The following is a 27,498-nucleotide window of genomic DNA, read 5'->3' as shown; positions in this document are numbered from 1 at the left end:
GTATTTCAAATGAGTAGATGAAAGGTGGACTTAGTATATAGTGTTGAAATTGGTTACTATTTAGAAAAATTAAAATGAGATATCTCCTAGATATATTTTTAAAAACTTCAGATCAATCAAAATTATACATTTAAAAAAACTATAAAAGTATTAGAAGACAATATAAGACAACACATTTAACATAATCTGTTGACATATATGCAATATTACATTTTTATAATCTTTGGTTGAGGAAAGCCAATAGAAAACATAAATATCTACAAAGATAAAATGAAAACTATAAACGTATTTTACTACAAAAGTTTAACATTTATGTGTGACAAATTAAAAGGCAAATAGACATGTAGAATTTATATTTAGAATATAATGAAATTCCCACTAATCAATGAGAAGATAGGAAGTGTCCAAAATAAAAATAGAAAGTGATTAAATTATATGACCACACAGTTGAAAAACAAAACAAACAAAAACAAGATGTACAAATATGAACAATTGCTCAAATTACTAATTGAAAAGGTAGAAATTAAAACAATGATAAAACTTCTTTTTATTCTATCAAATTTGCAAAAATGTAAAAGGCTGTTACATTCAGTATGGCCAGAAATGTGGGAAAATTGGCACCCTCAAATTTTGTTAGATGAGCTTATAAACTGATAATGCCTTAATAGGATGTCCACTTTTAGGCCAATATGTTCATATTTATGCACAGCAGCATCAACATAAAGATATCTGTTGTAACACTTTTGTAGCAGAAAAGAAAATGAATTTAACCCACTGTCCCTTGACAGCGTCATGGCAAAGCAAATTATGAGTCCTACATACTCCTACATATCATGAAATTCTATGTATCTGTTTAAAATGTTGACTAATAAATATTGATGTGGAAAGTTCTCCAAGACAGATTGCGCTAAGTTAAAAAAAGCAAATAACAGAAACATGCAATTTTTATATCCATTTAAAAAGTACATGTGCATGTATGAATTTAAATGCATAGACAAACACCAGCAGGATCACACCAAACAGTTAACAGTGGTTATTTCTAAAAAGGGAAGTGTATTGATGTTGGGGAAGTGAAGAGAAAGATGTAATGGAGTACTTCCACATTTTACTCAGCATGCTTCTCTACAATTAGAGCATCTACATAATTTACCATCCAAACCAGAAAAATTTGGAGTAAAAATACATGCTGTTAATCGCTCTGGGACAACAGACATGAATTAGAACTGTTCTGGGCAAGTGAGGTATATGGTCACATTATTTATAGTGAGAATATATTCATGATTTTATTGTTGCATTTTAAAAGTCAGTGATGCCTTGCCAACCACTGTCTAGAGTTAATATTAGCAAACCACTTTGGACTGGACTTTTATAATTATGAGAAACAGGGCTTGTGTGGCCTCTTTTATATTCTAGCTTGAGGCCACTAGGTATGTCTCCCCCTGTGGCTTAGCAAACACTTTTTTTTTTTTTTTTTTTTACCATGGTATATAGAACTCTGAGGATGAAACAGATTAATTTGTACAAAGAGCTCGGACCTTCAGGGAGGGAAGCGCCCCTAACCCAGTTCCTCTAGATTTGAACTTGGTAGCTGTTTCCTGTTGTCTCTGGCATAGCCCTGATCGAGATCCTGGCAAGCAAGAACTCACCCTGAAGTACAGGGGGTGTTGGGTATAGGCTGTTGACCTAAGCTTAATACAAGGGCTTGTTCCACAGAGACTGGTTCTAGTGTAGGCTGTAGTGGAAGCCATCAGCTTTTCTGGTACTGACCAACCTGGCACAGTTTCATGCCTTGAGATTCAGAGTCAAACACCTGAGGATGAACTAGTAGAGCTGTTAACGCTGGAATCCTGGCTAAGGTACCACAGGCAGTGACTGTGAACTGATTGGATGTACCCATATGTGCCCATCCACTGTACTTTGAAGTATAACTGACCATTCTGAACTGAGTAAGTGTTTGAGATTCTTAGACAGTGGGGGGTGCAGGTGGGGAGAAAGACTTTAGGAGGGAGAAACTGGACTTGCCGCTAATAAAGGCAGTAGTGGTCTTAAGCAATGAATTTATACCTTGAACATGTCAAATACAGATTATACTTTTAAAAATGACCACCAAGCAAGGCAATTTGGCTCAAACCTGTAATCCCAATACTTTGGGAGGCTGAGGCGGCAGAATTGCTTGAGCCCAGGAGTTCAATACCAGTCTGTTGCTACAAATAATACAAAAAATTGGCTGGGCATGGTGGCTTATGCTTGTGGGAGCTACTGGAGAGATTGAGGTGGGAGGAGCACTTGAGCCCAGGAGGTGAAGGCTGCAGTGAGCCAAGATTGCACTACTGCATTCCAGGCTGGGTGACAGAGCAAGACCCTGTCTCCAAATAAATAAATAAATAAATAAAGATCAGCCACATGTCATCCCCTGTGGACCTGTGCTGATTATTGTAGTTATATAGGCATTAAGAAAACATTAAGAAAGAGAAAAAGGAGGTGGACCAAGGGGTGGAAGGAATTTGGAGTAAAGAAAACAGGAGCCAGAGGTGAGGGAGGGTTGGCGGTAAAGCACGCTCTACTCACGGGGTTGGTGTGTGTTCCAGTGTGTGTACTGCACCGGCTCGGGTTTCCGCCCTGCTGGCTTCCAAGTGTATTCTCCTGTATCATTTTGGTCTTGAAGAGCTATCCAAAAATAACTGTCCTTCGTTTTTACCATACTACTGATCAAACTGGTAATAAAAGCCTGTTCAAACCTTAAAAGGGGAAAACAGAAGTGGTTATATTAAGTTTCTGGGCAATAAAAAATGACATTAAAACATAATGAAGTGCATAGAATGGCCCCAGAGTAAGCCTTTCTCATTAATTCTTTAGAACATGGAGCAGAAAAACACCCAAAGACCCTGAACATCACTAATAAATGCCAAATGTCACTGCAATTCCCAGAAATACCTGAGTGAGGAGAATATGACTCTTGCATATGGGGCTTAATTCTTCCAGCTCCAGTTTCAAAGCATAGGTGGTAAAGTTCACATGGCCAGATGCATTTCTTGGAGTACCATGTGAGCTGTTTTGTGATTAGGCCACATACCACACACACCATGCCACAATATGCATGGGGTAAGGGTTGGTAGGAGGGAGGAGGAAAGATATTATGCTTTTCTGAATGAGCATTTACTAATAGAGGGTTCACATGCACCCACCTACCACACTTGCTTGGGGAGAAAGAAACAGAAATTAAAGTAGCAATTTTGTGTCTCCCAAATCAGCGTGTTCATAGGCACAGGTAGGCCTCAACTTATTCAAATGTGTTTAAATCTGCATTTTCACTGAAGAAAAAATGTAAAAGCCTAGGAACTAATCTAAGATCGTACATCCACTAATCTATTTCCCAAACAGCTGAATGAATTACTGTTCAATGATTGGTGGCCGTGCCCCTTTTCCAGTATGAATGTGTCAAAAGCAGGATCTAGAAAACTCATACATGCTTCCACATGCACACCTACTAAGGAAAACATGACTATTAAAATTTAACTAGCATTGAACCTCTCAGCTAAGTTGAAAGTATCTTGAGAAAGCTATTTTTAGAACATATCAAGTTAGAAGAAACACATTTGAAACAGTGGTGACTTCTGGGCATATCTGCTGAGACAATGGGAAATAAAAGGCTGAAGCCATTACCCGGGAAACCTAATGAGAAGGCAAATTAGACCTTTTCATTCAATTTTGGTGGTTTTTTTCATTACCGTGCATCCTTAACTTGCTAAGGGAAGCAAATGCAATGGTGCCATTTATGAATAGAGGAGTCTCAATGGAAATAGAAGATAAAAAGAGAAAAGAATAAAAAGAAGTAAAAACTTTAAGTGCCTTACAGATATTATTAGCAACATTTAGAGATCTTAGGCATCTATGGTACTCATCTTTGCAGGGGATATGAATTTTCATCATGCTTTAGAAAATATTTTCTGCCAGTACTCTATTAATAACCTAAATAGCACACATTTGAAATAAGAAAAGTTCTTTTTTATCCAGATCATACTGGTAGAATCTTACATAAATTTGCTTCAAAAGGAACGTATAGAAGACTAAATATCGCCTACATGCTGTTGTAAGTTTCCTTACACTTCTGTTGGTTCATGCTCTCAATAATACACGGTCTGCTTTACTCTACCTCCTCGGAGGCAGAGTAGTAATACGGGAAGAGTGGGGGAGGGAAGTGCTGGGAGGAGAAGAGCAGGGTCCCTAGTTAGGGCTCCACCCCTGGCTTGTGCCCACGGACCTAGGTAGGACAAGCTTTTCTGTTTTCCTGCACAAATGTTGCATTTCCCAAGACCACCCTGGCCCGCCTCCATCCTGTGCCTATAACCCCCACCCAGACCCTAGCGGGAAGAGTGACTAGCGGCAGAGGAACACACAGGTGGAAGAGCACACGACAGGCCTAGCAGATGCTGGCAGGCCATCGAAGGGAAGAACAATGTGGGAATTTGGCCAGGGCGTGGGAGGAGAGCCCGCCGCTGGGCGCCGGACTCAATGGGAATACCACCTTCCCACTCCATCCCCCTGCTGGTCTCCCCATCCTCCTCCCTGAGAGCTACCGCCAAGCAATAAAAAACCTTGCACCCATTCTCCAAGCCCACGTGTAATCTGATTTTTTCCGGTACACCAAGGCAAGAACCCGGAATACAGAAAGCCCTCTCTGTCCTTGCCAGAAGCCACCTACACCTACGGACGGCTAAACTGAAAGAGTACACCGTAACATACACCCTTTGGGGCTTCAGGACTTGTGAACACTCAACCCTAGATGCTGCTGTGGAATCAGAGCCCACAACCTGCCCTTCTGCATGCTCCCCCTAGGAGTTCGAGCAGCGGGGCACAGAAAAAGCGAGCCACAGCCCCATTGCACGCCCTACGTGGGGGATAAATAGCCAGGATCCCCACTTAATCCTGAAATTGATGTGTTAGAGATCAGCGAGATACTGCCCCACAGGTGCTACTGCCAGGACCACTGTTTTCTGTGCAGGTTCTATACTCGGGGGCCATTGCTGGCTCTTCCATTAGCTTCTATGATGGCATTTATGAGATAATGCAGGGAAGTTATGTTATCTGTAAACTTGGCCTTGAGTATTGTATTATTATTTTTTACCCCATTAATTGTAGATTTATTTAGTCCACTCCAATTTGATATTTAATCTCCATTTATCATTGCTTAAAACAATAGAAACCTGCTTTTTAAATTGGTTTAAGTGTATCTTTAGTCACATATAATACTCATGCATCAAAGCCTAACGCCTTCTAATCAAAACAGAATTCTAATTTTCCTAGTCCAATTTAGAAGATGGCCTGTTAGGAAAGAATTTCAGCAAACATGTATGTCTTCTAAAGTATATATTGTAAAAAACCTAAGTCTGGATAACAGCATGAAATCTCTTCAGTGTCTGCTTTCAACTTGTAAAGAAACAGGAGGACATTTTACATTCTTTTCTGGAGACAGGGTCTCACTCTGTCACCCAGGCTGGAGTGCAGTGGTGCGATCTCAGCTTACTCCAGCCTTAACCTTCTGGGCTGAAGTGATCCTCCCACTTCAGCCTCCCAAGTAGCTAGGACTACAGGCACACACCACCACACCTGGCTGGTTTTTTATTTTTTGTAGAGACAGGTTCTCACTATGTTGCCCAGACAGGTCTCAAACTCCCAGGCACAAGTAATCCTCCTGTCTTGGTCTCCCAAAGTACTGGGATTATAGGTGTAAGCTACCCCGCCTGACCTAATTTTATATTCTTTACCACTCTCTATTTGGTTTCCAATACTAAAAGTGTTATGAAACTCTGTATTACAGTAATACAGCAAATGACTTTTCAAAGTCTTTTCTGGCCCTGTGTTTTAGAATTATTCATAAGAGAATATTCTAGAGTTTTATAATATCTGGACTTTTTGTCTGGTTTCACTGAAGTTGTTTAATTCAAATGTTATGACTTGAGGAACCAAAAATGGCCATATGCACTTTTTTTTTTTTTTTTTTTTTTGCAGAGTCTTGCTCTGTCGCCCAGGCTGGAATTCAGTGGCATGATCTTGGCTCACTGCAACCTCCCCCTCCCAGGTTCAAGTGATTCTCCTGCCTCAGCCTCTTGAGTAGCTGGGATTACAGGTGTGCACCACCATTCCCCGCTAATTTTTTTTTTTTTTTTGTAGAGATGGGGTTTCACCATGTTGGCTAGGCTGGTCTCTAACTCACTCCTGACCTTGTGATCCGCCTGCCTCAGCCTCCTAAAGTGCTGGGATTACAGGCGTGAGCCACCAAGTCTGGCCATGCACTGCTTTTTATATTATAATTTGATCCAGAATAGCATGTTATCTCTAAGAGATTCAGTAAGGTAATAATTGTTTGTTATTCTTTAAAGAAAACAAATGATAAAATATTTTGTTTATATGTACTTACCTAGAAAATCAAACTTTATAGGGAAATAATTCTTTTTTTTTTTGAGACAGATTTTTTTGCTCTTGTTGCCCAAGCTGTAGTGCAATGGCGTGATCTTGGCTCACTGAAATCTCCACTTCCTGGGTTCAAGCAATTCTCATGCCTCAGCCTCCCGAGTAGCTGGGACTACAGGCATGAGCCACCACACCCAGCTAATTTTTTTTTGTATTTTTAGTAAGACGGGGTTTCACCATGTTGGCCAGGATGGTCTCAATCTCCTGACCTCTTGATCCACCAACCTCGACCTCTCAAGAGTGCTGGGATTATAGGCATGAGCAACCACGCCTGGCCAGGGGAATAATTCTTAATTCTTAGAATCAGAAAGAAATCAACTCTTTAAAAAACTTAAGAAATCAAGAGTGTTTTTTTTTAAGTGTAAACAAGAAAAGCATAGCTTAAACTTTTCTAAGTCTGATAAAAATATTTGCTTATGTTGACGAACATTAAATTTTAATTTAAAAATTCCAATTGAAGATGGCAATACATATTTTTAGCATGCATTGACAATTTTTTTCATTTCAGAATAAACATTTTGTATTTCAAAAAGTGCACACTTTAAAAGGAGGTATTTTATACTAATCTCTAATTGAACATTGTATTTCTTCATCAGGTGGGCAAGTGATGTATGTAGCTAAAAAAAAAGACTTTTTCGTCTTTGACCAACATAGTATTTAGCAGTCAACAAAAATGACTGTGCATTTGTATTATCTAAAACAAGGGATTGAAAAAAGTAATGCATTGGAAGTAGCTTCACTAGAGCTATTTCAATTTTTAAAAATAGTAGCAGTCTTTACATAACATGAGAAATTGGGAGATCCCTTCAGGGAGGACTCAGTTTTGAACTAAGTAACTGCCAATTGGATTTCTCCCAATGATACAATGGCTAATTTTTTTTTTTTTTTTTTTTGAGACAATCTTGCTCTGTCACCAGGCTGGAGTGCAGTGGCGTGATCTCTGCTCATTGCAACCTCCGTCTCCCAGGTTCCAGTGATTCCCCTGCCTCCGCCTCCTGAGTAGCTGGGATTACAGGCACCTGCCACCACGCCAGGCTAGTTTTTTGCATTTTAGTAGAGACTACTGGCTAATTTTTTTTTTTTTTTTTTTTTTTTTTTTTTTTTTTTTTTTTAGCATGTTGACCAAGATGGTCTCAATCTCCTGCCCTTGTGATCCACCCGCCTCAGCCTCCCAAAGAGTTGGGATTACAGGCATGAGCCACCGTGCCTGGCCAATTGTTAATATTTCTGATGCCATTTTCAAATAACAACTTTGTTGCTGAACTAATATAAAAATAATCCATTTCTTTTTCTTTTAAATAAAGAATGGAAGTAGAATATCAGTAGTTTTTAAGTGGTAGATACACATTGTGACCATTTTTGTCACAAGTTTCTGGTGGTGTTCCTCAAGAACTAGAAATGTTATATTTTTGATATTGTTTCTTGTAAAAGATTAGAAAAGAAATGTAGACTTAGAAAACATACTTAATATAGACAGAAGAAATAAACCTGGAAGAGCAAATCCAGGGGGCAGGTAGATTGGCTGGGAGGGGAAAAATGTGGAGGCAAGGCGGCACTTTCACTTCTTAGTCTATGTTCTGGCTTACTCAAATTTGTACCAATGAGAATGCATTTATTGTATAATTTTTTAAAAGGATAACTATAATTTGTTTTTTGAAAGATAGTTAACTGCCTTACACACACACATACACACATACACACACAAAAAAAACCCCTGTTAGAACTAATACATGAATTCAGAGAAGTTGCAAAAAGATCAGCTGTGTCTCTATACACTAACAATGAACTATCTGAGAAGGAAGTTAAGAAAATAACTCCATTTATATTAGTGCCCCCCAAATACTTAGGAATAAACTAAACCAACAAGGTGAAAGACTTGTATACTGAAAACTGCAAAATGCTGCTGAATGAAATTAAAGAGGCCGCAAAGAAATGGAAATAAATCCCATGTTTATAGGTTGGAAGACTTGATATTGTTAAGATGCTCATACTACCCAAAGTGATCTATACATTCAATGCAATCCCTATCAAAATCCCAATGATATTTTTTCAGAAATAGAAAAGTTCTTTCTAAAATCTATATGGAAATTCAAAGAACCCCGAATAGCCAATATAATTGTGAAAAAAAAAAAAAAGTTAGAGGTCTCACACTTTTTGATTTCCAAACTTACTACAAAGCTACAGTAATCAAGACAGTGTGGGCTGGGCATATTGGCTCATGCCTGTAATCTCAGCACTTTGGGAGGCTGAGGCAGCTAGCTTGCTTGAGCCCAGGAGTTCAAGACCAGCCTCAACACAGTGAAATCCTGTCTCTACAAAACATAAAAAAGAAAAATTGCTGGGGGTGGTGGTGCTGAATACCTGTAGTCCCAGCTACTATGGAGGTTGAGGTGGGAGGATGGCTTGAGCCTAGGAGGTCAAGGCTAAAGTGAGCTGTGATCGCAACCTTGCACTCCAGCCTGGGTGATAGAGTGAGACCCTGTCTCAAAAACAAAACAAAACAAAAACCAGTGTGGTACTGGCATAAAGACTAACACATAGACCAGTGGAATAGACCAGAAATAAACCCTTGCATATATGTCGAATGATTCTCAACAAGGATGCCAAGATTGTTCGGTGGAGGAAGGACAGTCTTCTCAATAAACTGTGTTGGGAAAACTAGATATCCACTTGCAACAGAATGAAGTTAGGCCCTTACCTTATACTATGCACAAAAATGAACTCAAATAGATTAAAGACCTAAACATAAGAGCTAAAACTATAAAACTCTTAAAAGGAAACATAGGAAAAAATTTTCATAACATTGTATTTGGCATGATTTCTTGTCTATAACACCAAAAGCACAGGCAACAAAATAAGAAATGAATAAAAGTGGATTTCACCAAAATTTAAAAACTTTGTGCATCAAAGGACACTATCAACAGAATGAAAAGGCAAGCCACAAAATGGGAGAAAGTATTTGTAAGTTATACATCAGATAAGGAATTAATATCCAGAATATATAAAGAATTCCTATAACTAAACAACAGAAAAGACAAACATTCCAATTAAAAATGGACAAAGGACTTGAATAATAGACATTTCTCCAAAGAAGATATACAGATGGCCAATAAGTACATGAAAAGATGTTCAACATCACCAATCACTAGTGAACTGCAGCTCAAAAGCACAGTGAAATACCACTGCACACCCAGTAGGAAGACTGTTATCAAAACAAAACAAACCTCCAGAAAATAGCAAGCATTGGCCAGGATGTGGAGAAATTGGAACCCTTATGCACTACCGGTGGGAATGGAAAATAGTGCAGCCATTATGCAAAAGAGTATGGGGGTTCCTCAGAAAATAAAAAATTAAATTATCATATGATCCAGCAATGTCACTTATAGGCATATATGCCAAAGAATTGAAAGCAGGACTCAAAGAGTATTTGTACATTCATGTTCATAGCAGCATTAGTCACAATGGCCCAGTGGTGGAAGCAACCCAAATGCCCATTAATGGATGAATGGATAAACAATATGTGTATATGCATACAATGGAATATTAATTAGCCTTAAATAGAAAGGAAATTCTGACTCTACAATATGAATGAACCATGAGGACACGCTAAGTGAAATAAAGCAGACACAGAAAAACATAATTCGACTTATATGAGATACCTAGCATAAACTCACAGAAACAGAAAATAGAATAGTAGTTGCCAGGGTCTGGGAGGGGAGAATAGGCAGCTATTGTTTAATGGGTACGCAGTTTCAGTTTGGGAAGATGAAAAAAGTTCTGGAGATAGATGATGGTAGTAGGTGAACAACAACGTGAATGCAGTTAATGCCACTGAACTGCACATTTAAAAATGACTAACATGGCCGGGCGCGGTGGCTCACGCCTGTAATCCCAGCACTTTGGGAGGCCGAGGCAGGTGGATCACGAGGTCAAGAGATCGAGACCATCCTGGTCAACATGGTGAAACCCCGTCTCTACTAAAAATACAAAAAATTTAGCTGGGCACGGTGGCGCGTGCCTGTAATCCCAGCTACTCAGGAGGCTGAGGCAGGAGAATTGCCTGAACCCAGGAGGCGGAGGTTGCGGTGAGCCGAGATCGCGCCATTGCACTCCAGCCTGGGTAACAAGAGTGAAACTTCGTCTCAAAAAAAAAAAAAAAAAAAAAAGACTAACATGGTGAATTTATCTTTGTGTGTGTGCTATGTATATTTTACTACAATAAAAAAAATGTTTTACTACAATAAAAACAAATGTTTGGGGAGATATGACAGTTGCAGGAAAATGGCAGAGCTGTAAAAATGTTTTAAAATACTGCACATTTAAGCTTAGGAGAGGCACAGTGGCTCATACCTACAATCCCAGCCTTTTGGGAGGCTGAGGCAGGAAGATTGCTTGAGCCCAGGAGTTCAAGACCAGCCATGGCAACAAGGCAAGAATCTGTCTCTAAAAAATTTTTTTTTAAATATTAGCTGGTCATTGTAGTGCATGCCTGTAGTCCCAGATGCTTGGGGTGCTGAGGCAGGAGGATTATTACTTGAGCCCAGGAGGTTGAAGCTGCAGTAAGCCATGAAGTCACCATAAACTCCAGCCTGGAGAATAGAGTGAGACCCTGTCTCAAAAATAAATTAAAATAAAGGAAACTTAGGAGAAAATGAGATATTGCAGAATTTCTCACTTTTGGCAAAATTCACAAAATTGAATGCCATTTGGATTATTTTGTGCCAATACTCCATGGCTGATTGATTCAAAATTTAGATACGCATGGATTTAGCCAATTATCCATTAAAATTTTGGAACTCATGTTTTACATTCATGCTTTGTCTGGAAGCAAAGTAGCCAGGCCTGAAAAAATTTTGTAACTGTCAGCAAGCAATTAAAAATTTGTTATTCAACAATAAGGACCTGTTTTTCTTCCCCTCTCTATTCCGCAAAGTGTTAAAAGTCCTAGACCAGAAGCAGTTTCCTGATCACAAAGAAATAAGTAATTTGTAGCAGGTGGTTCTAATTGTGCCCATCAAACCTGTCATTCCATTGTGCAGAAGAGTGGAAAATCAATTAGCAACTACAAGCTTGGGTACTGAAGAGTGACAGGAGTGTCTTAACTCAAACAGGAAATCAGTAATGGAAGAAAATGATTACCATGGCCGATAGTGGACACTGCTGGATCTGAGAGACTTTCCGTCTACTGCCCAACCTTCTCAGACAAAAGATGCTGTTGGAGAAAATTCCAACGTGTACTGTCAGTCAAAAGCAGTACAGTGTATACCCTTCCTTGTTTCATCCCTGATGGGGTCTGAATGATTAAAAATCAAGAGCACTGGCTCTTCAACTCACGAGTCCTGGGTGGGAGTTACTGCTTTGAACGTAAACATGTTTTGGAGGCAGCATTAGTATATGTTAACTGACTTGGACAGATGCCACATCCCTGCTCACGTGTACTCCCTCAGGGCTTGGTTGGTGACAGGCCTAGGAGGCCAAAACTGGGATAAAAACAAACTTCCAAATGCCACAGTTCTGCTCTGGAGTTGGAGCAGTTTCTGGCTATTCAGTTGCTGGCTACTGAATACAGTTTACCAGAGAAAACATTTAAAGTATTCACAATATAGTCTTGTATCCAGTTTTGGGGAAAATAAAATACATTTTTTCCCAGATACTTTCTATCATTTGTATGAGGTCACCAAAGGGCTCATAGAATATGAAGCATTTGTTCTAACACATTTCTGCCTTAGCCTGGGTCACTTTGGCGCTATGGGTTATCTGTAACGTCACTGTGAGTTTATCCATTTATTGTGTTATTCTACTTTCTTTACTTATTTCTTGGGTCTACGTTCTATCTCTTCAGTTGCTGGTTTTCAGAAAGCATGGGACAATGATACCATGCCTTTTACTTCTTGTGTATAGCATGTCAGAGTTTAGTATAGGGCCTCTCATAAAATAGGTATTCAATAAATAATTTTCTAATCAACTCTTGGTCATTAATTTTTTATGTGGCCAGATAACATATGAAAAGTAATTAACACAGTGCCAGGTATGTAACAGGCACTCAATGAACATTAAACAAAAAAAGAAAAAAGACTAAGACATAAAAAGCAGGTGAAACAATTAGACTTATTTTTTTTCGGTAAAAAACATAATTAAATTGCAATGAACCAAAGAGCATACAGCTTCATTGGTCAGGCTCCTGTAAAGTTTAATTTTGACTCACTGACTGGGGGACTTCCAACCCAAGGTGCTCTTGGAAGCTTTTGGGTGAGTTAATAAATTGATAATGGCTTTCTTCTGCCTGTTCGCTAAAGCTGGGAGGAGAAAGGCAGAACTAAAAACAATGCTGAGATGCATTAAAGGTAGTGCTACATTCTGACAAGAGGGTCTCCCGAAAGTAAAATTTTCGCCAGGTGATTTAGTCTGCCAAATGCTATCAATCCATTCGTGTGTGTGTGTGTGTGTGTGTGTGTGTGTGTGTGTGTGTGTATTCTTGTGCATTGTTTGGAATAAAAGCTGGGAAAGAAGTCAAGGAAGTAAGAGGGTAAGAGGAGGAAGGACATACTGGCAGCTTTGGATGTTGACTTCCGATGTGGGAAGAGCAGAAAAATCATACAGGAATTCCTCTACAAATTAGACTTACATGGGAAGGATCTCTAGGTAAAACCAGTTGTCCTATTTGCTGATATTCAGTGAATATTTTTAAAGGCAATGGTCCAGGCAGATAAGCAAATGCTTTGCTTTGCAGGTGTACTTTCCTGTGGCACCACTGGAGTTCTACCCTGCTTCTGTCTTCCCCAGGAAGACTTGGTCTCCCAGGTGTCCCAGCCCTCACTGCCCTCCTGGCATTGATAGTGATATAAGATCACCTTCGCTGTTGGTACTTTTATCCCCTACAAATATTATGCATCGGTAGCATGCTGCAGATTGTATGGAGTGTAAAAAGGGCACAGTCTCTGTGCCAGCAACAGGAAGATATATGTGCACAGAGAAGTCTCAATCTAAATTAAACAGACAGACAAAGTGCTGGTGAGGCATTTGAATATCCTCCACATTTTATTGTTTCTTTTCTGCTAAAAAAAGACCCCATACAACTCACATACATTACATTTAAAAAAGACTTGTTAAATAATGTGTTTTGGCTGGGCATGGTGGCTCATGTCTGTAATCCCTGCAATTTGGGAGGCTGAGGCAGGTAGATCACTTAAGGTCAGGAGTTTGAGACCAGCCTGGCCAACATAGTGAAACCCCATCTCTACTAAAAACACAAAAATTAGCAAGGTGTGGTGGCAGATGCCTGTAATCCCAGCTCCTCGGGAAGCTGAGGCAGAAGAATTGCTTGAACCCAGGAGGCAGATAAAATCTAAAAACAGCTGAATATATTAGAAAAGCTGGATGATTAACAAATCTTTACAGAAAGTAAAATTCACCTTAAATTTTATTATTTATTACTCAAAATCAATTCTGGAATAACATAGTATAATTTAAATTAATCTCATTTAAATAATTTAATACTTTGATGTATAGCATGATGTAGATTTTGACGAGTTATGACTGTAGCTAGATTTTATCATTCCAAGAGCCCTCACATCAAAGCAGTCTTGTTTCTGTTAAAAAAACGTTTAATTTACCTGTTTGTAATGGTTACAAGTGCAGGAGGACAGTAATAACCACTGGAAGCTTGGTCAAAGCTTCGAAGGACTGTGTCAATTTTGTAACAGAATCCACCATGTCTCTCCCATCCCTTAAAAACATAAAAGGGAAATTAAGGGCACATTCTGATTTAGTTAAATACCAAGAAATCTTTTTGCATACTCTTTTACTACCTACATAATTTTCGTCTCTTACTCATTTAAAACTCCTTGAATTTTTGTCTTGATATTTTTATATTTATTCTATCTGGTAATGCCATTAACTATAACCTCTTCCACATTTATTTATTATCTTAAAACCTAAATTTTTAAATTAACTTAAAACCTTAAAAGCAAATGAAAATAAAAAGGCACTCATTCAAGATCTCTCTCTCTCTCTCTCTGTGTGTGTGTCTGTCTCTCTCTCTCTCTCTCTCTCTCTCTCTCTGGCTTACAGAATTTCATATAAATGGCCCTGACAGGAGGGTAGAAATTAAGTATTGGTTCTGGAGTCAGAATGCATGGGTTTGAATTCTGGCTCCACTACTATGCAACCTTGTTTAATATCTTAGTTTTTTCATCTATACAATTTGAGGATAATAATAGTATTTATGGGGCTGTTCTGAGAATCAGAAAAGCACAACACAGATTTTAGAATTGAATAGAGGGCAAAGATAACATGAACAAAGAGAATAGACGTGTCTAGATAATATTATAGATTTTTTTGCAACTTTCATACTGATTATTTCATGTTATCCCACTGAGATTCATTGAGATTAGGGACTTGGATAAAGTCAAACGAGTGGATCGGCTGGGCCTGAAACCCAATTCTGGCACAGTCCAGGATGGTCTTGGTTGGAGCATAATGCTTCCAAATACAGAATGGCCAATATTTGTGTTTTTTCCTTTTCTCTTTGGTAGAAATTATTCCTAAATTAACTGGCTGGCCTTTTAGAGAGGAAGAAAGTAAGCTTTGGCACTCAGACAAAAATGACAAACATGTAGGTCTATGTCTTAGCCCTGGGAACAATGAAGGGTGGCGCTATTCTCTGAAATCATGCAGTACAGTCTATGGCCATACCACTCTGAACATGACCAATCTCATCTGAAATCATACAGTACAGAAGACACACATTCATTAGTCTTCTATATTTAAACTGAGCTATTTTAGTTCTTTTTTCCCAATGTTATTAAATCACATCATTTATATCTATTTTAATTTATTCACCAGTTTTAAAACACTTTTTATTTTATGCCATGCCAATATTTGCCAGCTTTTGATTACTTATAAAATGATTTCTCATAAATTTCTTGGAAAATATTTAGGTCTTGCAGTAAATTAAAAAAAACCTTAATTTAGAAATCACCTATGTTAGTTCAAACATATCATTAACTGAGGTGTGAAGCACTGGAGCTCCCACATCCAGTCATCTGGGATCTGCTCTGAACTCACTTCCTTTCACTTCTACTCTCAGTCTTCTCTCTGTGAGTAACTGACAGCTCCATACAGCTCCTTCATGAATCTCTCCAGGGTATGAGCAGGGATATTGGGCTGCTCCTGTACTTGAAAGGACAGAGAGAGGGAGGCTGGCGACTTGACTTTTCTGACAATGTATTTCTTCTTCATTAGTAGTTTTTAGATCATAGCCTGCTTAGCAAAACAAATTAAAAAAATCCAACAACCGAACAGGCTCAAGAAAAGGGAGGGAAAAAAAGATGCAGCATAGAATAATTAGAAAAACAGACTTGTTACTTCAAGGCTTTGTCCACACAATGAATGTGGGAAGGATAATTGATTATATCAGTTAACTCTTTGTATGCTAGGTGCCATTTCATTTTTAAATGAAAGGCTGGTGGTGACAAAACTGAAGGAATTGCTCATATTGTCCAATCCCCAAAAAAGTGACTCAGAAGGAAAAACAAATAACCTTTTTTTTTTTGCTTTGAAATTATCGAGATTGAATTTACAAAATGACTTTTTCAATGCAGGCTGTTTAGAGAATTGCATTGAAGCAACTTTCTAAAAAAACAGAAAACTTTCAAAACAGTATTCATAGACTGATGCATAATAAAATTAATGGAACTTTCCTCACAAAGCTGGAGAACTGGCTATGAACTCAGAAACTTTAGATACTGGTAATGCTGGCTGGAAAAGGGAAGCAGTGAACAAAAGTTTGAATAGAACATCAGTTCTGTTTCTGCAGTGTAAGAAGTTAATTGTCCTTTCAACAAAAATAAAACATGTTGTTTCCCAAAAAGCCACAGTAAGACAAATCCCCCAACCCTCGCCCCTGCCCTGTCTTCAATATTTCAGATGAGGCAGAGATTAATCAGAGATCAGCTATAACTAATTCAGAAATTGTAATCACTGGATAAAATGGTGGCATGTCAGCTATGGCACATCTATTATCCAGCTAGAGTATGACGAGTAGTTCACATGTTTACACATTGATTAACGAATAAAATGAAGATTCTAGAGGGATGGGTCATTGTTCAATTGTAACACAAGTAATTGGATTAGAAGAGAAAATAATTAAAGCAGAGTTGCATAAAAACCAGGTCTGGAAAACTGTTGAGACTGATACAGCATAGTTTACTCTGAGGCAAAGAAACACAGTTGTTTTCTGACATCTCACTTGAAAGCTAGGAAAACCATAGGTCGGGCATAGTGGCTCAAGCCTGTAATCCCAGTACTTTGGGAGGTCCAAGCAGGCAGATCACTTGAGGTCAGGAGTTGGAGACCAGTCTGGCCAACATGGCAAAATCTCGTCTCTACTAAAAATACAAAAATTAGCCGGGCAGAGTGGTGCATGCCTGTAATCCCAGCTACTTGGGAGGCTGAGGCATGAGAATTGCTAGAGCCTGGGAGGTGGATGTTGCAGTGAGCCAGGATGGCACCACTGCACTCTCCAGCCTGGGTGATGGAGCAAGACAAGAAAGAAAGAAAGAAAGAAAGAAAGAAAGAAAGAAAGAAAGAGAAAGGAAGGAAGGAAGGAAGGAAGGAAGGAAGGAAGGAAGGAAAACCAAGCGTGAGACAGGGCATCACACATCACAGGATAGTCACTGTACAGATGCTTTATCAGGATCATTTACATTTTTAATCTCAAAAGAAAAGTAATGCTATGTAGAAGATCAAAAGACAATCAGGATTAAGAAAAAGAGGGAAGGAAAGAAAGGAGGGAGAGAGAGAAAAAAGTGAAAGAGAGAGAGAGAGATAGGAGAAAGATGGATAAATTCACTTTAAATTGATGGTGGAATTGATATTCTAGCTATGAAGTCCCCGTACCTAAATTGCAATGTTGACAGCACTCACCTCTTGACATCCTGATTCAGCATCAGAGAGGACCTGGCCTGCTTTCTTGCAAATATAAAGCAGTGTTTCTTCACAATTTTTGACTTTCCAGTGTCCCTCCTAAGAAGAAAAATGTTACCAGAGAATGAATATACTCTGTGCTGATGCTGATGGGCAATACCAATTCTTAGAAATAAAAATATGATTAATAATGTGCTCCCACATGGGATAATGTTTCAGGCAGCACCCCGCTTTGTCACGGAAAGAGTTAACACTTTGTCTAGGGATGGGAGGCCCCTCTCTCCAGCAGGAGTTTCAAGATGTGCCATCTGTAGCTGAGTAGGCAGGAGAGAGGGTGCAACTAATAATAACCAGTGCTTCTTGATTGCTGCCATGAGCTAGGTTTCATGCAGGGTGATTTTCATATATTATCTCAGCGTTCCAGGGAGGTAGGATTATTATTCCCATTTTAAAGGTTAGAGTTAGCATCTGACATGGTCCTAGAGTCAGTAAAAATTGGAGCTAGGATTGATACCAAGGTCAGCCTGGCTTTTCATTAAGCTGTTCTCAATTTTTCTATGAAAAGATGGGATGGAGCCATGATTCTCAATCTCAAGTGTATTCCAGAAGCACCTGGAGGGCTAATTGAAATGTAGATGACTGGCCGCATGACCAGTGTCTCATTCGGTAGGTCTGGTGGGACCTGAGAATCGGCATTCCTAACAAGTTTTCAGGCGATGTTAATGCTGCTGGTCTGGGGGTCACACTGTGAGAACCACTGAGATGAAGCCATCACCTTGACCAAGTGAGAGTGCTGATGCCCCTCTTCAACCACTTCTAAGTGTTACATTAAATGCTTTGCTGCTTTCACGTATATACCTGATGCTGGGGAAATTCCTACAAGCTACCATGAAACATCCTACATAATATTGGCATAACTGAAATTAATGTCAACCTTCAATGATCCTTTCATCAGGAATTCTTCACAGCACCACCCCATTTCCTCTTTATATGCTAGGCAGATACCTTCATGTCTTTTCTCTCATCCTATCTAAGGCTTCTTTCAGATCTTTCATTCATAATGATATAATAACTGCTAACAGATTAAAATTTTATCCTCCCATAGGATTTTTAAATAACACAAAGCAGAACCTTAGGCTAAAATTACACAATTTAAATTCCAGGTGGTATTTCATGCATCCAGAATTTTAGGGGAACATGGAGCCCTTCCATGAGCCTCAGAAAAAATACAACGTCCAGGGTTGACTCCTACATCTGTAAGAGGAGCCCTGCATCGCTCTCCATGGAGTCTTCCAGCAAACTATCCAGTTACAGGTTAGTGTCAGGCATACTGCTATTAAGAACTGTTAGATGAATGGAAGAACAAATGAATTGTTTCCTAGGCTCTCATATTCAAATTTGTGTCAACTGTGATTCGGTAACTTGTTCATTACAATAATTATATTCATCCCTAGTTCTACTCCATGTCAATAAATGTTAATTTTTACACATCTACTATTTAAGGAGCTTCTGAGCTGCCAAAACAGGGGCCACAAAGTATTACACTTACAGCAGCATTGTCCTGACATATCCAATACTGTTAATACCTATCCTCAATCTCTTAAAAAAGAATCCCAGGCCGGGCGCGGTGGCTCAAGCCTGCAATCCCAGCACTTTGGGAGGCCGAGGCGGGTGGATCACGAGGTCAAGAGATCGAGACCATCCTGGTCAACATGGTGAAACCCCGTCTCTACTAATACAAAAAAAAACTAGCTGGGTATGGTGGCGCGTGCCTGTAATCCCAGCTACTCAGGAGGCTGAGGCAGGAGAATTGCCTGAACCCAGGAGGTGGAGGTTGCGGTGAGCCAAGATTGCGCCATTGCACTCCAGCCTGGGTAACGAGCGAAACTCCGTCTCAAAAAAAAAAAAAAAAAAAAAAATCCCCATGCCTGTCAATAAGAAATAATCACCTAAATTATATCAAAACTAACGAACCAATAAATCAGCAGATACTGTAGAACAAACTGCGGTAGGCCAGGCACGGCGGCTCACACCAGCAATCATAACACTTTGAGAGGTTGAGGAAGGTAGAGTCTGGGAGTCTGAGACTAGAACAGGCAACATGAAACCTCATCTCTGCTAAAAATACAAAAATTAGTCAGGCATGGTGGTACAGGCCTGTAATCCCAGCTACTTGGGAGGCTGAGGCATGAGAATTGCTTGAACCCAGGAGGCGGAGGTTGCAGTGAGCTGAGATCACACCACTACACTCCAGCCTGGGTGACAGTGAGACTCTGTCTCAGAAACAAACAAACAAAACACTGTGGTGGATTTCAGCAGAGCTAGACCCAGACAAACGTTTAGAGATATTGTTTCTCCTTTATATGGGGCTGAGAAACACCGCCTTAGCTTGTATAATTGTTACTGCACTGTACAATTGTAATTTGTCTGTGCCAGCATTAAAAGATGAAACCATGAAACATGTCACAAAAGTTAAGTGCTTAGAAATGCTCCTGTTTGGCTGGCATAATTACTTTGTCAAGCCATGTCAGTAACACTTAATAAACTGCCTCTTGGGGGAACTTGACAGAGTATCCTGGTGGTTAGAAAGAATAAGGATATCTACCAAGTCCCAACAACCTCCTGAAACTCAGCCAGTGCATTCAGCAGCTATCTTGATCAAAGAGATTAAGTCTGTTTTAGACATAATAAACTGTTCAAATGGCTTGGGATTAAACTAATTCTGTATAATCAGGTGCTTTAGATAAATGAGAGACTAGAACATAGGGATGAGTGTGATGTTCAGGCCACTGGGACCACTCCACACACACGAGGAAAAGAGCAAGATTTGCCACTGATCCACAAAGAGGTTTCAAAGAGGTTGCACACACTTTAAATGCCTTTATGTGAGTAAGATAACAGAGCTTAAACACTATCACTCTCCAGAGTAATCTTCCATCCCTTAGTTCTTCCCTTCTTCTTCATCACGGCAGTCAATGGCACCACCATCCACCAAAGCCATGGTTGCTCGAGCCAAAAGCTGAGTTCTCTCTCACCCCCACATCTAACTTAGCAACACCTCCTGTTCTCCAAAGCACACTTGGATCTATTTCTCTTCACAGTCACTACCCTAATTCAACTCCAGAGTAGCCTCCAAACTGGCTTTTCTGCTTCCATTTTATCCCTCTCCTAACCATTTTCTGTGCAGCAGCCACAGTTAATTTTGAAATGTAAATCAGATCATGCCCTTTGTTTCCTTGAAGCACTTTAGTGGTTCCTATACCATGGCCTAGAAACCTGGCATTTTAGAATTTCTGCTGCCCATCTCTTATGACCTCCTCACCGCTGGTCTCCTTTTTGATCATTCAGCAGGGCAAGTCTTGGTCTGCCTTCGGGTCTTTGCACTTGCTACCCTCTGCATGCTCTGCTTAGAATATTCTCTTCCTTTCTCTTTAAGAGTTTTTTTGAAGTCCAAGCTTAAATGTCATCTTTTCAGAAATACTTTCTGACCGTCCTGTCCTGCCTTAAGCCAGACTTTTCACTATGATGTCACATATTTCCTTGGCACAATCATTACAACTATAATTGCCATGTTTTTTTTTTTTTTTTCTGTGTGTACTTGTTTACTCCCTAATATGGAAAGCCCATAAGGAGCCGGGACTGTGCCTGTCTTGGTCTCTGTCACAACCCAAGGCTGCAGCACAGGTGGCCTTCAGTACAAGATCAGCAAAGTGAACACCGAACAAATGAATCGACTTACAGACTGCTCTGCTGAGACACACAGCTGGCTTCTATTTGGAAAAATTTTGGGCTCAAGTGTGTGCCAATTAGTAAAGATGACTGAAGAGTCATTAGACCATTCAAAGGAAACTGGAATTTTATTGCTGCTCAAACCAATCCATGTTTCTGATGCATTTTCTGTAAGAGATAAATGTAAATTATTTACAGGATCCTATTATTTGCAAAGGAGATAACACCCTGGAGTTATTAGCACAATAGACCACTTCACATGTGATTTTTTCTTTATTTCTTTGTGTGATGAAACCTGTTTAAGTCTCGGTATAAAATATCTGTTTAAATGTTTTCTCCTCCCTGCTATGGTTTGAATGTTTGTCCCCTTCAAAATTCTGGTTGAAACTTAATCCCCAGTGTGGCAGTATTGACACGGGGGCCTTTCAGGGGTGAGTGGGTCATGAAGGCTCTGCCCTGATGAATGGATTAATGGGTTAATGGATTAACTGGTTGTCATGGGAATGGTACTGGTGGCTTTATAAGAAGAGGAAAAGAGACCCGAGATAGCACACTCAGTCCCCTCTCCATGGGATGCCCTGTGCTATTATGGGACTCTGCAGAGAATCTCCACCAGCAAGAAGACCCTCTGTGGATGTGGCCCTTTAACCTTGAACTTCCCAGCCTTGATAACTATAGGAAATAAATTTCTTTTCTTTATAAATTACTCAGTTTCTTTGTATTCTATTATAAGCAGTAGAAAATGGACTAACACACTCCCATAATATCCAGATCTGTTTGATATAGGCCTTATAAGTGGGACAGAGTGTGAGCTAAAGCCACTGCAACAACAAAACCTAAGCAAGTTGGCTTCCTGGGGCTCTGGTTTCTGCTACAACCAAGTGTGTAGGTTAGGTAGATCTGAAAAGTCTGGTTTTGCTTCTGCCTAGAGAAAGGAAAAACAGGAAGTCCTACTGGATTATGAAAAGGGCATGAAACAAACAAACGTTTAATGATGGTCTAGCTTAAAGGTATGCGGTTTTTTTTCTCCCCAACAGATGTTGTTGAGGATGCAAAAAAAGGAACATTTATACACTATTGGTAGGAGTGTAAATTAGTACAACCTTTATGGAAAACAGTATGGAGATTACTCAGAGAACTAAAAATAGAACTACCATTCAATCCAGCAACCTCACTACTGGGTATATACTCAAAGGGAAAAAAAATCATTATATCAAAAATTATTTTTTGATATAATGATTTTTATCCCTGTACACATGTTTATCATAGCATTATTCACAATAGAAAAGATGGAATCATATAAGTATCTATCAGAGGAGGGTTGGATAAAAAAAATATGGACATACGCACACACACACACACACACACACACAAACACACCACCATGGAATACTACTCAGCCATAAAAAAGAATGAAATAATATCTTTTGCACACAGGTATGGCACTTGAGGTGATTCTGCTAAGTGGAATAACTCAGAATGTCAAAAACTACATGCTCTCACTTATAAGTGGGAGCTAAACAATGGAGACACATGGATATACAAAGTAGGATAATAAACACTGGAGACTCCAAAAGGTGGTAGGGTGAGGTTGAGGGTTAAAAAATTGCCTGCTGAGTACAACGCATGATGGGGCCACTAAAAGGCCAGACTTCACCACTGCAATATATGCATGCAAGAAATAATCACCTCTTAAACCTGTTTTTTAAAGTATGTTTTTTACTTTTTATTTTTTCTGCCATGGGAAGAAAGGAGCAAAACCTCTTAAAGGCATTGAAATGAGGTTGCTGGAAAAGTAGTTAAAATTTGACAGCCTAGGTAGGAAAGGACCCTATGTGGCTTAAAGAGATGCGTGAGTGCCCTTGGTGAGATAAGCAGCCCACAGGGTTCTTTTAATCCCAAATGTGAAGGATTCAGAAAAATAACAGAGAAGGATGCATGTTTTTACTCCAAACTAAAAGCTAACAATTGAAAAGGTCATCAAAGTAGATCCTGGAATTTTTTTGTATTTTTAAAAACTGAAAAATGAAATCAGTAATTTCAGTGTTTTTCCAGCAGAAGTTTATGTCAAATGCATGACACAGTGAGGAGCAGACCAACTTTGATGGACTCAGGCTGGGTGGAAGCCAGCAGCCTGAAACTCCTACACATGGGGAACAGTCTGAACACCACCTCACCAAATAAATTACCCATGTTCACTGGCGAAAATTGTTTAAATCCAATTATTTGCCTTAGGGATTTCCTGTATTATGTGGATTACATGCTAATAGCACACTACTGCTATGTAGTGGCTATAAAGCTGAATTACAGGTTTAGGTTTTTCATTAGAAGTTTAAGGAAATAAACTTTCCTACTTTAAAAAAAGTTAAAAATCATCTAATATATGTGGCATATGTGAAGATGTTACAAAGTTTCTGAACATGTATTTTGTAAAAATTCAATAAATTTGAACGACTGAATATCATTTCGAAACTTTAAATATATGTGCCATGAATAGCCACTTTTTTTTTTTTTGAGACGGAGTTTCCCTCTTGTTACCCAGGCTGGAGTGCAATGGTGCGATCTCGGCTCACCGCAACCACCGCCTCCTGGGTTCAGGCAATTCTCCTGCCTCAGCCTCCTGAGTAGCTGGGATTACAGGCATGCGCCACCATGCCCAGTTAATTTTTTGTATTAGTAGAGACGGGGTTTCACCATGTTGACCAGGATGGTCTCGATCTCTTGACCTCGTGATCCACCGGCCTCGGCCTCCCAAAGTGCTGGGATTGCAGGCTTGAGCCACCGCGCCCGGCCCGAATAGCCACTTTTAAATAGCTTAAATTTCTTTTCAACTCTACTAATAAAAGTAGTTACTACATTATATTTTATACCTCCTAAACCAAAGGCAGTTGGGACTCACCATCTCCAAGGAGGGTTACAAGAAACTCCACTTCCGCTAACGAGGTTATCTCTATTAATGCACTGTTATCAGCCTGGCAAGAATGCAAAGCCTCATGCCAGGTCTTTTCTTCTTTCTGAAGTTTGTAGCAATTACGATTGTAGGGATTCCAGCCAGGTTCACAGTGGGTAGCATAATATTTCCAAGCATCTTTTTCTTTTTAAACCAACAAAAAACAAGGTCATTTTCCACAATTATTTTAATGTTACTTATTACAGTTTACGTAAATTGCCATCAGTAAGATTACTTTAAAAATGTGAAAAACAGAAATACACAAAATGACATAAATCATGGAATTCTAGATCTTCAGAGTTGAGAAGGGCCTAATCTATGATCTAGATCTAGGTCTAGGATCAAATGAACCTCGGTCTTTCATTTTCCAGATGAGCTAGTGAAGGTACAAAGAAGTAAGGAGAGGCGGGATGGCAGCAAGATGACAGACAGAGACACCTGTGTCAGAGGCCTTTGAACAACAGCAAATCCATCTTGTTTGGGGGCTGATTAAAATAAGACTGAGACCTACTGAGCAGGATTCCCAGGAGGCATTCTAAGTCATAGGATGAGATAGAAAGTCAGCGCAAAATACAGGTCACACAGACCTTGCTGATAAAACAAGCTGCAGTAAAGAAGCCAGCCAAAACTCATGAAAACCAAGATGGTGAGGAAACTGACCTCTGGTCATCTTCACTGCTTATTACATGCTAATTATAATTTATTAGCATGCTAAAAGACACTCCCACCAGTGCCATGACAGCTTACAAGCCTTGGCAACATCAGGAAGTTACACTCTATGCTCTAAAATGGGGAGGAACCCTCAGTTCTGGGACTTGTATGCCCCTTTCCCAAAAAAGTCACGAATAATCCCCTTGTTTGTCATATAATCGAGAAAGAACTCTAAGTGTTATCGGCTGAGTAGCCCAAGCTGCTGCTCTCTGCCTATGAGGTAGCCTTTCTTTACTCCTTTACTTTCCTAATAAACTTGCTTTTTTCATTTTATGGATTTGCTCCAAGTCTTTCTTGGGATCTGGATCAAGACCCCTTTCTGGTAGCACCTGGAGCTCGTCCCTGTCACAGAACAGCCAAAGTGATGAATAAATGACTACATTTTCACGAAGGCAGCAGAAGAAGGGTGCTAGAGCACATCAAGGGAGTAGCAGAAACAACGTGGAGCACAGAAACCCTTGCCGCCCCCACCACCATCTCCCAAGCCTCCATTGGAAGCAGCTTAGAGCCAGGAGGGACTTCTCCCTGTAAGGAAAGGGTGAGCAAGTGGATCCCAGCAGCCTCCAACTCCATCAGACTGGGGACCCTGCAGTCCTCACAGGCACTAAGCCCAGTTGAAGGGGATGCCTGGAGTCTACAAGACTATGCTTGCCCCAGAGAAAGTTCTGACGCTGTAACCCTGTCTCTCTGTGGCCTATGGGGCTACTACACTGCACCATCTTGAAAAAGGAACCTCTGCTAGAATGTCATGTTCTGCACCAGTGGTAAGTAGTCACAGCACCCTTCCATCCTTCCATCCTTGAGGCTTTGTAACCACTGCACCACTTTTACCTCGTGGCCCACCATCCCCATGCCAAGCTACTGTGGGGCCCTCACTCTACCTGGTGTGGCCAAGCTGCCATGAGCTGCTCCATCTACCCTTTCTGGTTGTTGCTGTACCATGCCCCTCAGAGCCTGATCTGACTCATTACCCTGCCTCCAAAAAAATGGTGCCTTGGCTGCCCAGAGCAGTCATGTTCCCAGTGTGTGTGCTGAAGTGGCGCCCTGCCTCCCAAGGAATCCCTACCCTGGCTGCCCAGAACAGTCACACCCCTGGCACCTGAGCTGAAGTGGCTCCCAAATCCAGGGGAAACAGTGCTTTAGCTGCCCAAAGCAATCATACCCCCCAGCATCTAACCTGAATCAGCCCCATCATGGGAGAATGGGTGCCTTGGCTGAGCTGAGCAGCTGTGCTTCCTGGGGCTTAGCTGATGTGATACCCTGAATCCAAGGGAAACAGCATTGGCAGGGCTGGGGCTGGGACATCCTGCCCTCCAGGCCAAACAGCTATAGCACCCTGCTTTCCTGGAACTGGACTAGTCCCACAAAGCCTGAGCTGCTGAAGCACCCTACCTTCCCAGATAGTGGAGTCATCATTTTGTTGCTCCTTTCCCCCCAGGGAACAAGCCACAGCTACATGCTACCATTCCTGGGTCCTTGCTGCTGCTGAACCTGATCTCACAGAGCCTGAGATACTGCTGTGTCCCACCATCCCAGGGTCCGGAGTCACCAATGCCTAATGCTTCATCTCCTAGAGCTTGAGTTGCCACTGTGCCATACTGGTTCTGGTTCCAAAATTACAGCCCTGCTCTGTTCCCTGGAGCCAAACCTCCAGAGTACCCCTTCTTCCTTAGAGGTAAATATACAGTCAGGTTCGGAATACTCAAATACTGTAATGGTGGCCTGTAAATGATTTATATCTCTAGTTTGAAGATTAAAGTCAAAATTGTCAAAAATAGGTTGGGAACAGTGGCTCATGGCTGTAATCCCAGCACTTTGGGAGCTGAGGTAAGAGGATTACTTGAATCCAGGAGGTTGAGCTATGATCATGCCACCATATTCCAGCCTGGGCAACAGAGCAAGACCCTGTCTCTAAAACATACATAAATAAGTAAATAAATAAATAACCAAAATGGTAAAACATAACTATAGCTACAATGAATTAAGAAATACACAATATTAAAAGATGTAAGTTGTGCAATCAAAATTTTAACTATTGGGGGTAGGGTAAAAATCTAGAGTGACTGTATGCAACTAAAGTTAAGCTGTTATTAGTGTAAAATAGTCCATTATAAGATGTTTTATGTAAGCCATATGATAACCGCAAAGCAAACAAAAACAAAAACAAAAAACCACAAAACAACAAAACAAAACAAAACTATAGCAGACAACTGATAAAGAGAAAGGAATTGAAATTTAGCACACACACAAAATCACCAAATCACAAAGGTAAACAATATCAGAGGAAGGAAAAAAATGTATAAAACAACCAGAAAACAATGAACAAAATGGCAGTAGTAAGTCCTTACCTATCAATAATTACTTTGAATGCAAATTGATTAAATTATCTAATCAAAACACAGAATAGTTGAATGGATCAAAGGTTACTAGGGGTCAAAGAGGGAAAATGAGCAGAGGTAGGAAAAAGGATACAAATAGCAGATACGGAGGAAGGACAAGTCTGAAAGTCTACTGTACAGCATGAGGATTAGAGTTAATGTGGTATATTCAGGATTTTTGCTAAATGAGGAGATTATAGTTGCTCTTGTCACATTGGGGGAAATGGGCAACTAAGTGAGATGATGGATGTGTTAATTTGTTTCACTATAATAACCATGGTACTATATATATGTATCCTATGACATCATGTTGTATACTTTAAATACACACAG

At 40.0% G+C, this 27,498-nt stretch overlaps 1 protein-coding gene across 9 annotated transcripts in view; it reads right to left on the bottom strand.

The window, feature by feature from the left end:
* PLA2R1 (phospholipase A2 receptor 1) overlaps window positions 1-27,498 on the bottom strand; it is a 141,617-nt gene that overhangs the window by 76,853 nt on the left and 37,266 nt on the right. For all 9 annotated transcript variants that reach the window (XR_010344594.1, XM_012454839.3, XM_012454837.3 and 6 more), the window contains 5 exons: window positions 24,026-24,220; window positions 21,137-21,294; window positions 17,398-17,496; window positions 14,085-14,197; window positions 2,569-2,738 (listed from right to left, as the gene is read on the bottom strand). Coding sequence is in view for 8 of the 9 variants with exons in the window: in XM_012454839.3 (XP_012310262.1) it covers window positions 2,569-2,738; window positions 14,085-14,197; window positions 17,398-17,496; window positions 21,137-21,294; window positions 24,026-24,220 (735 nt within the window). In the remaining variant the exon portion in view is untranslated. The remainder of the gene's footprint in view (window positions 1-2,568; window positions 2,739-14,084; window positions 14,198-17,397; window positions 17,497-21,136; window positions 21,295-24,025; window positions 24,221-27,498) is intronic.

Source organism: Aotus nancymaae, unplaced genomic scaffold (genome assembly GCF_030222135.1).
Source record: "Aotus nancymaae isolate 86718 unplaced genomic scaffold, 86718_ANA_hifiasm-v0.15.2.pri h1tg000029l, whole genome shotgun sequence".
Taxonomy (NCBI): Eukaryota; Metazoa; Chordata; class Mammalia; order Primates; family Aotidae; genus Aotus; species Aotus nancymaae.
The sequence above is the reverse complement of the archived record's forward strand: the minus strand, read 5'-3'. Positions and strand labels throughout refer to the sequence as shown.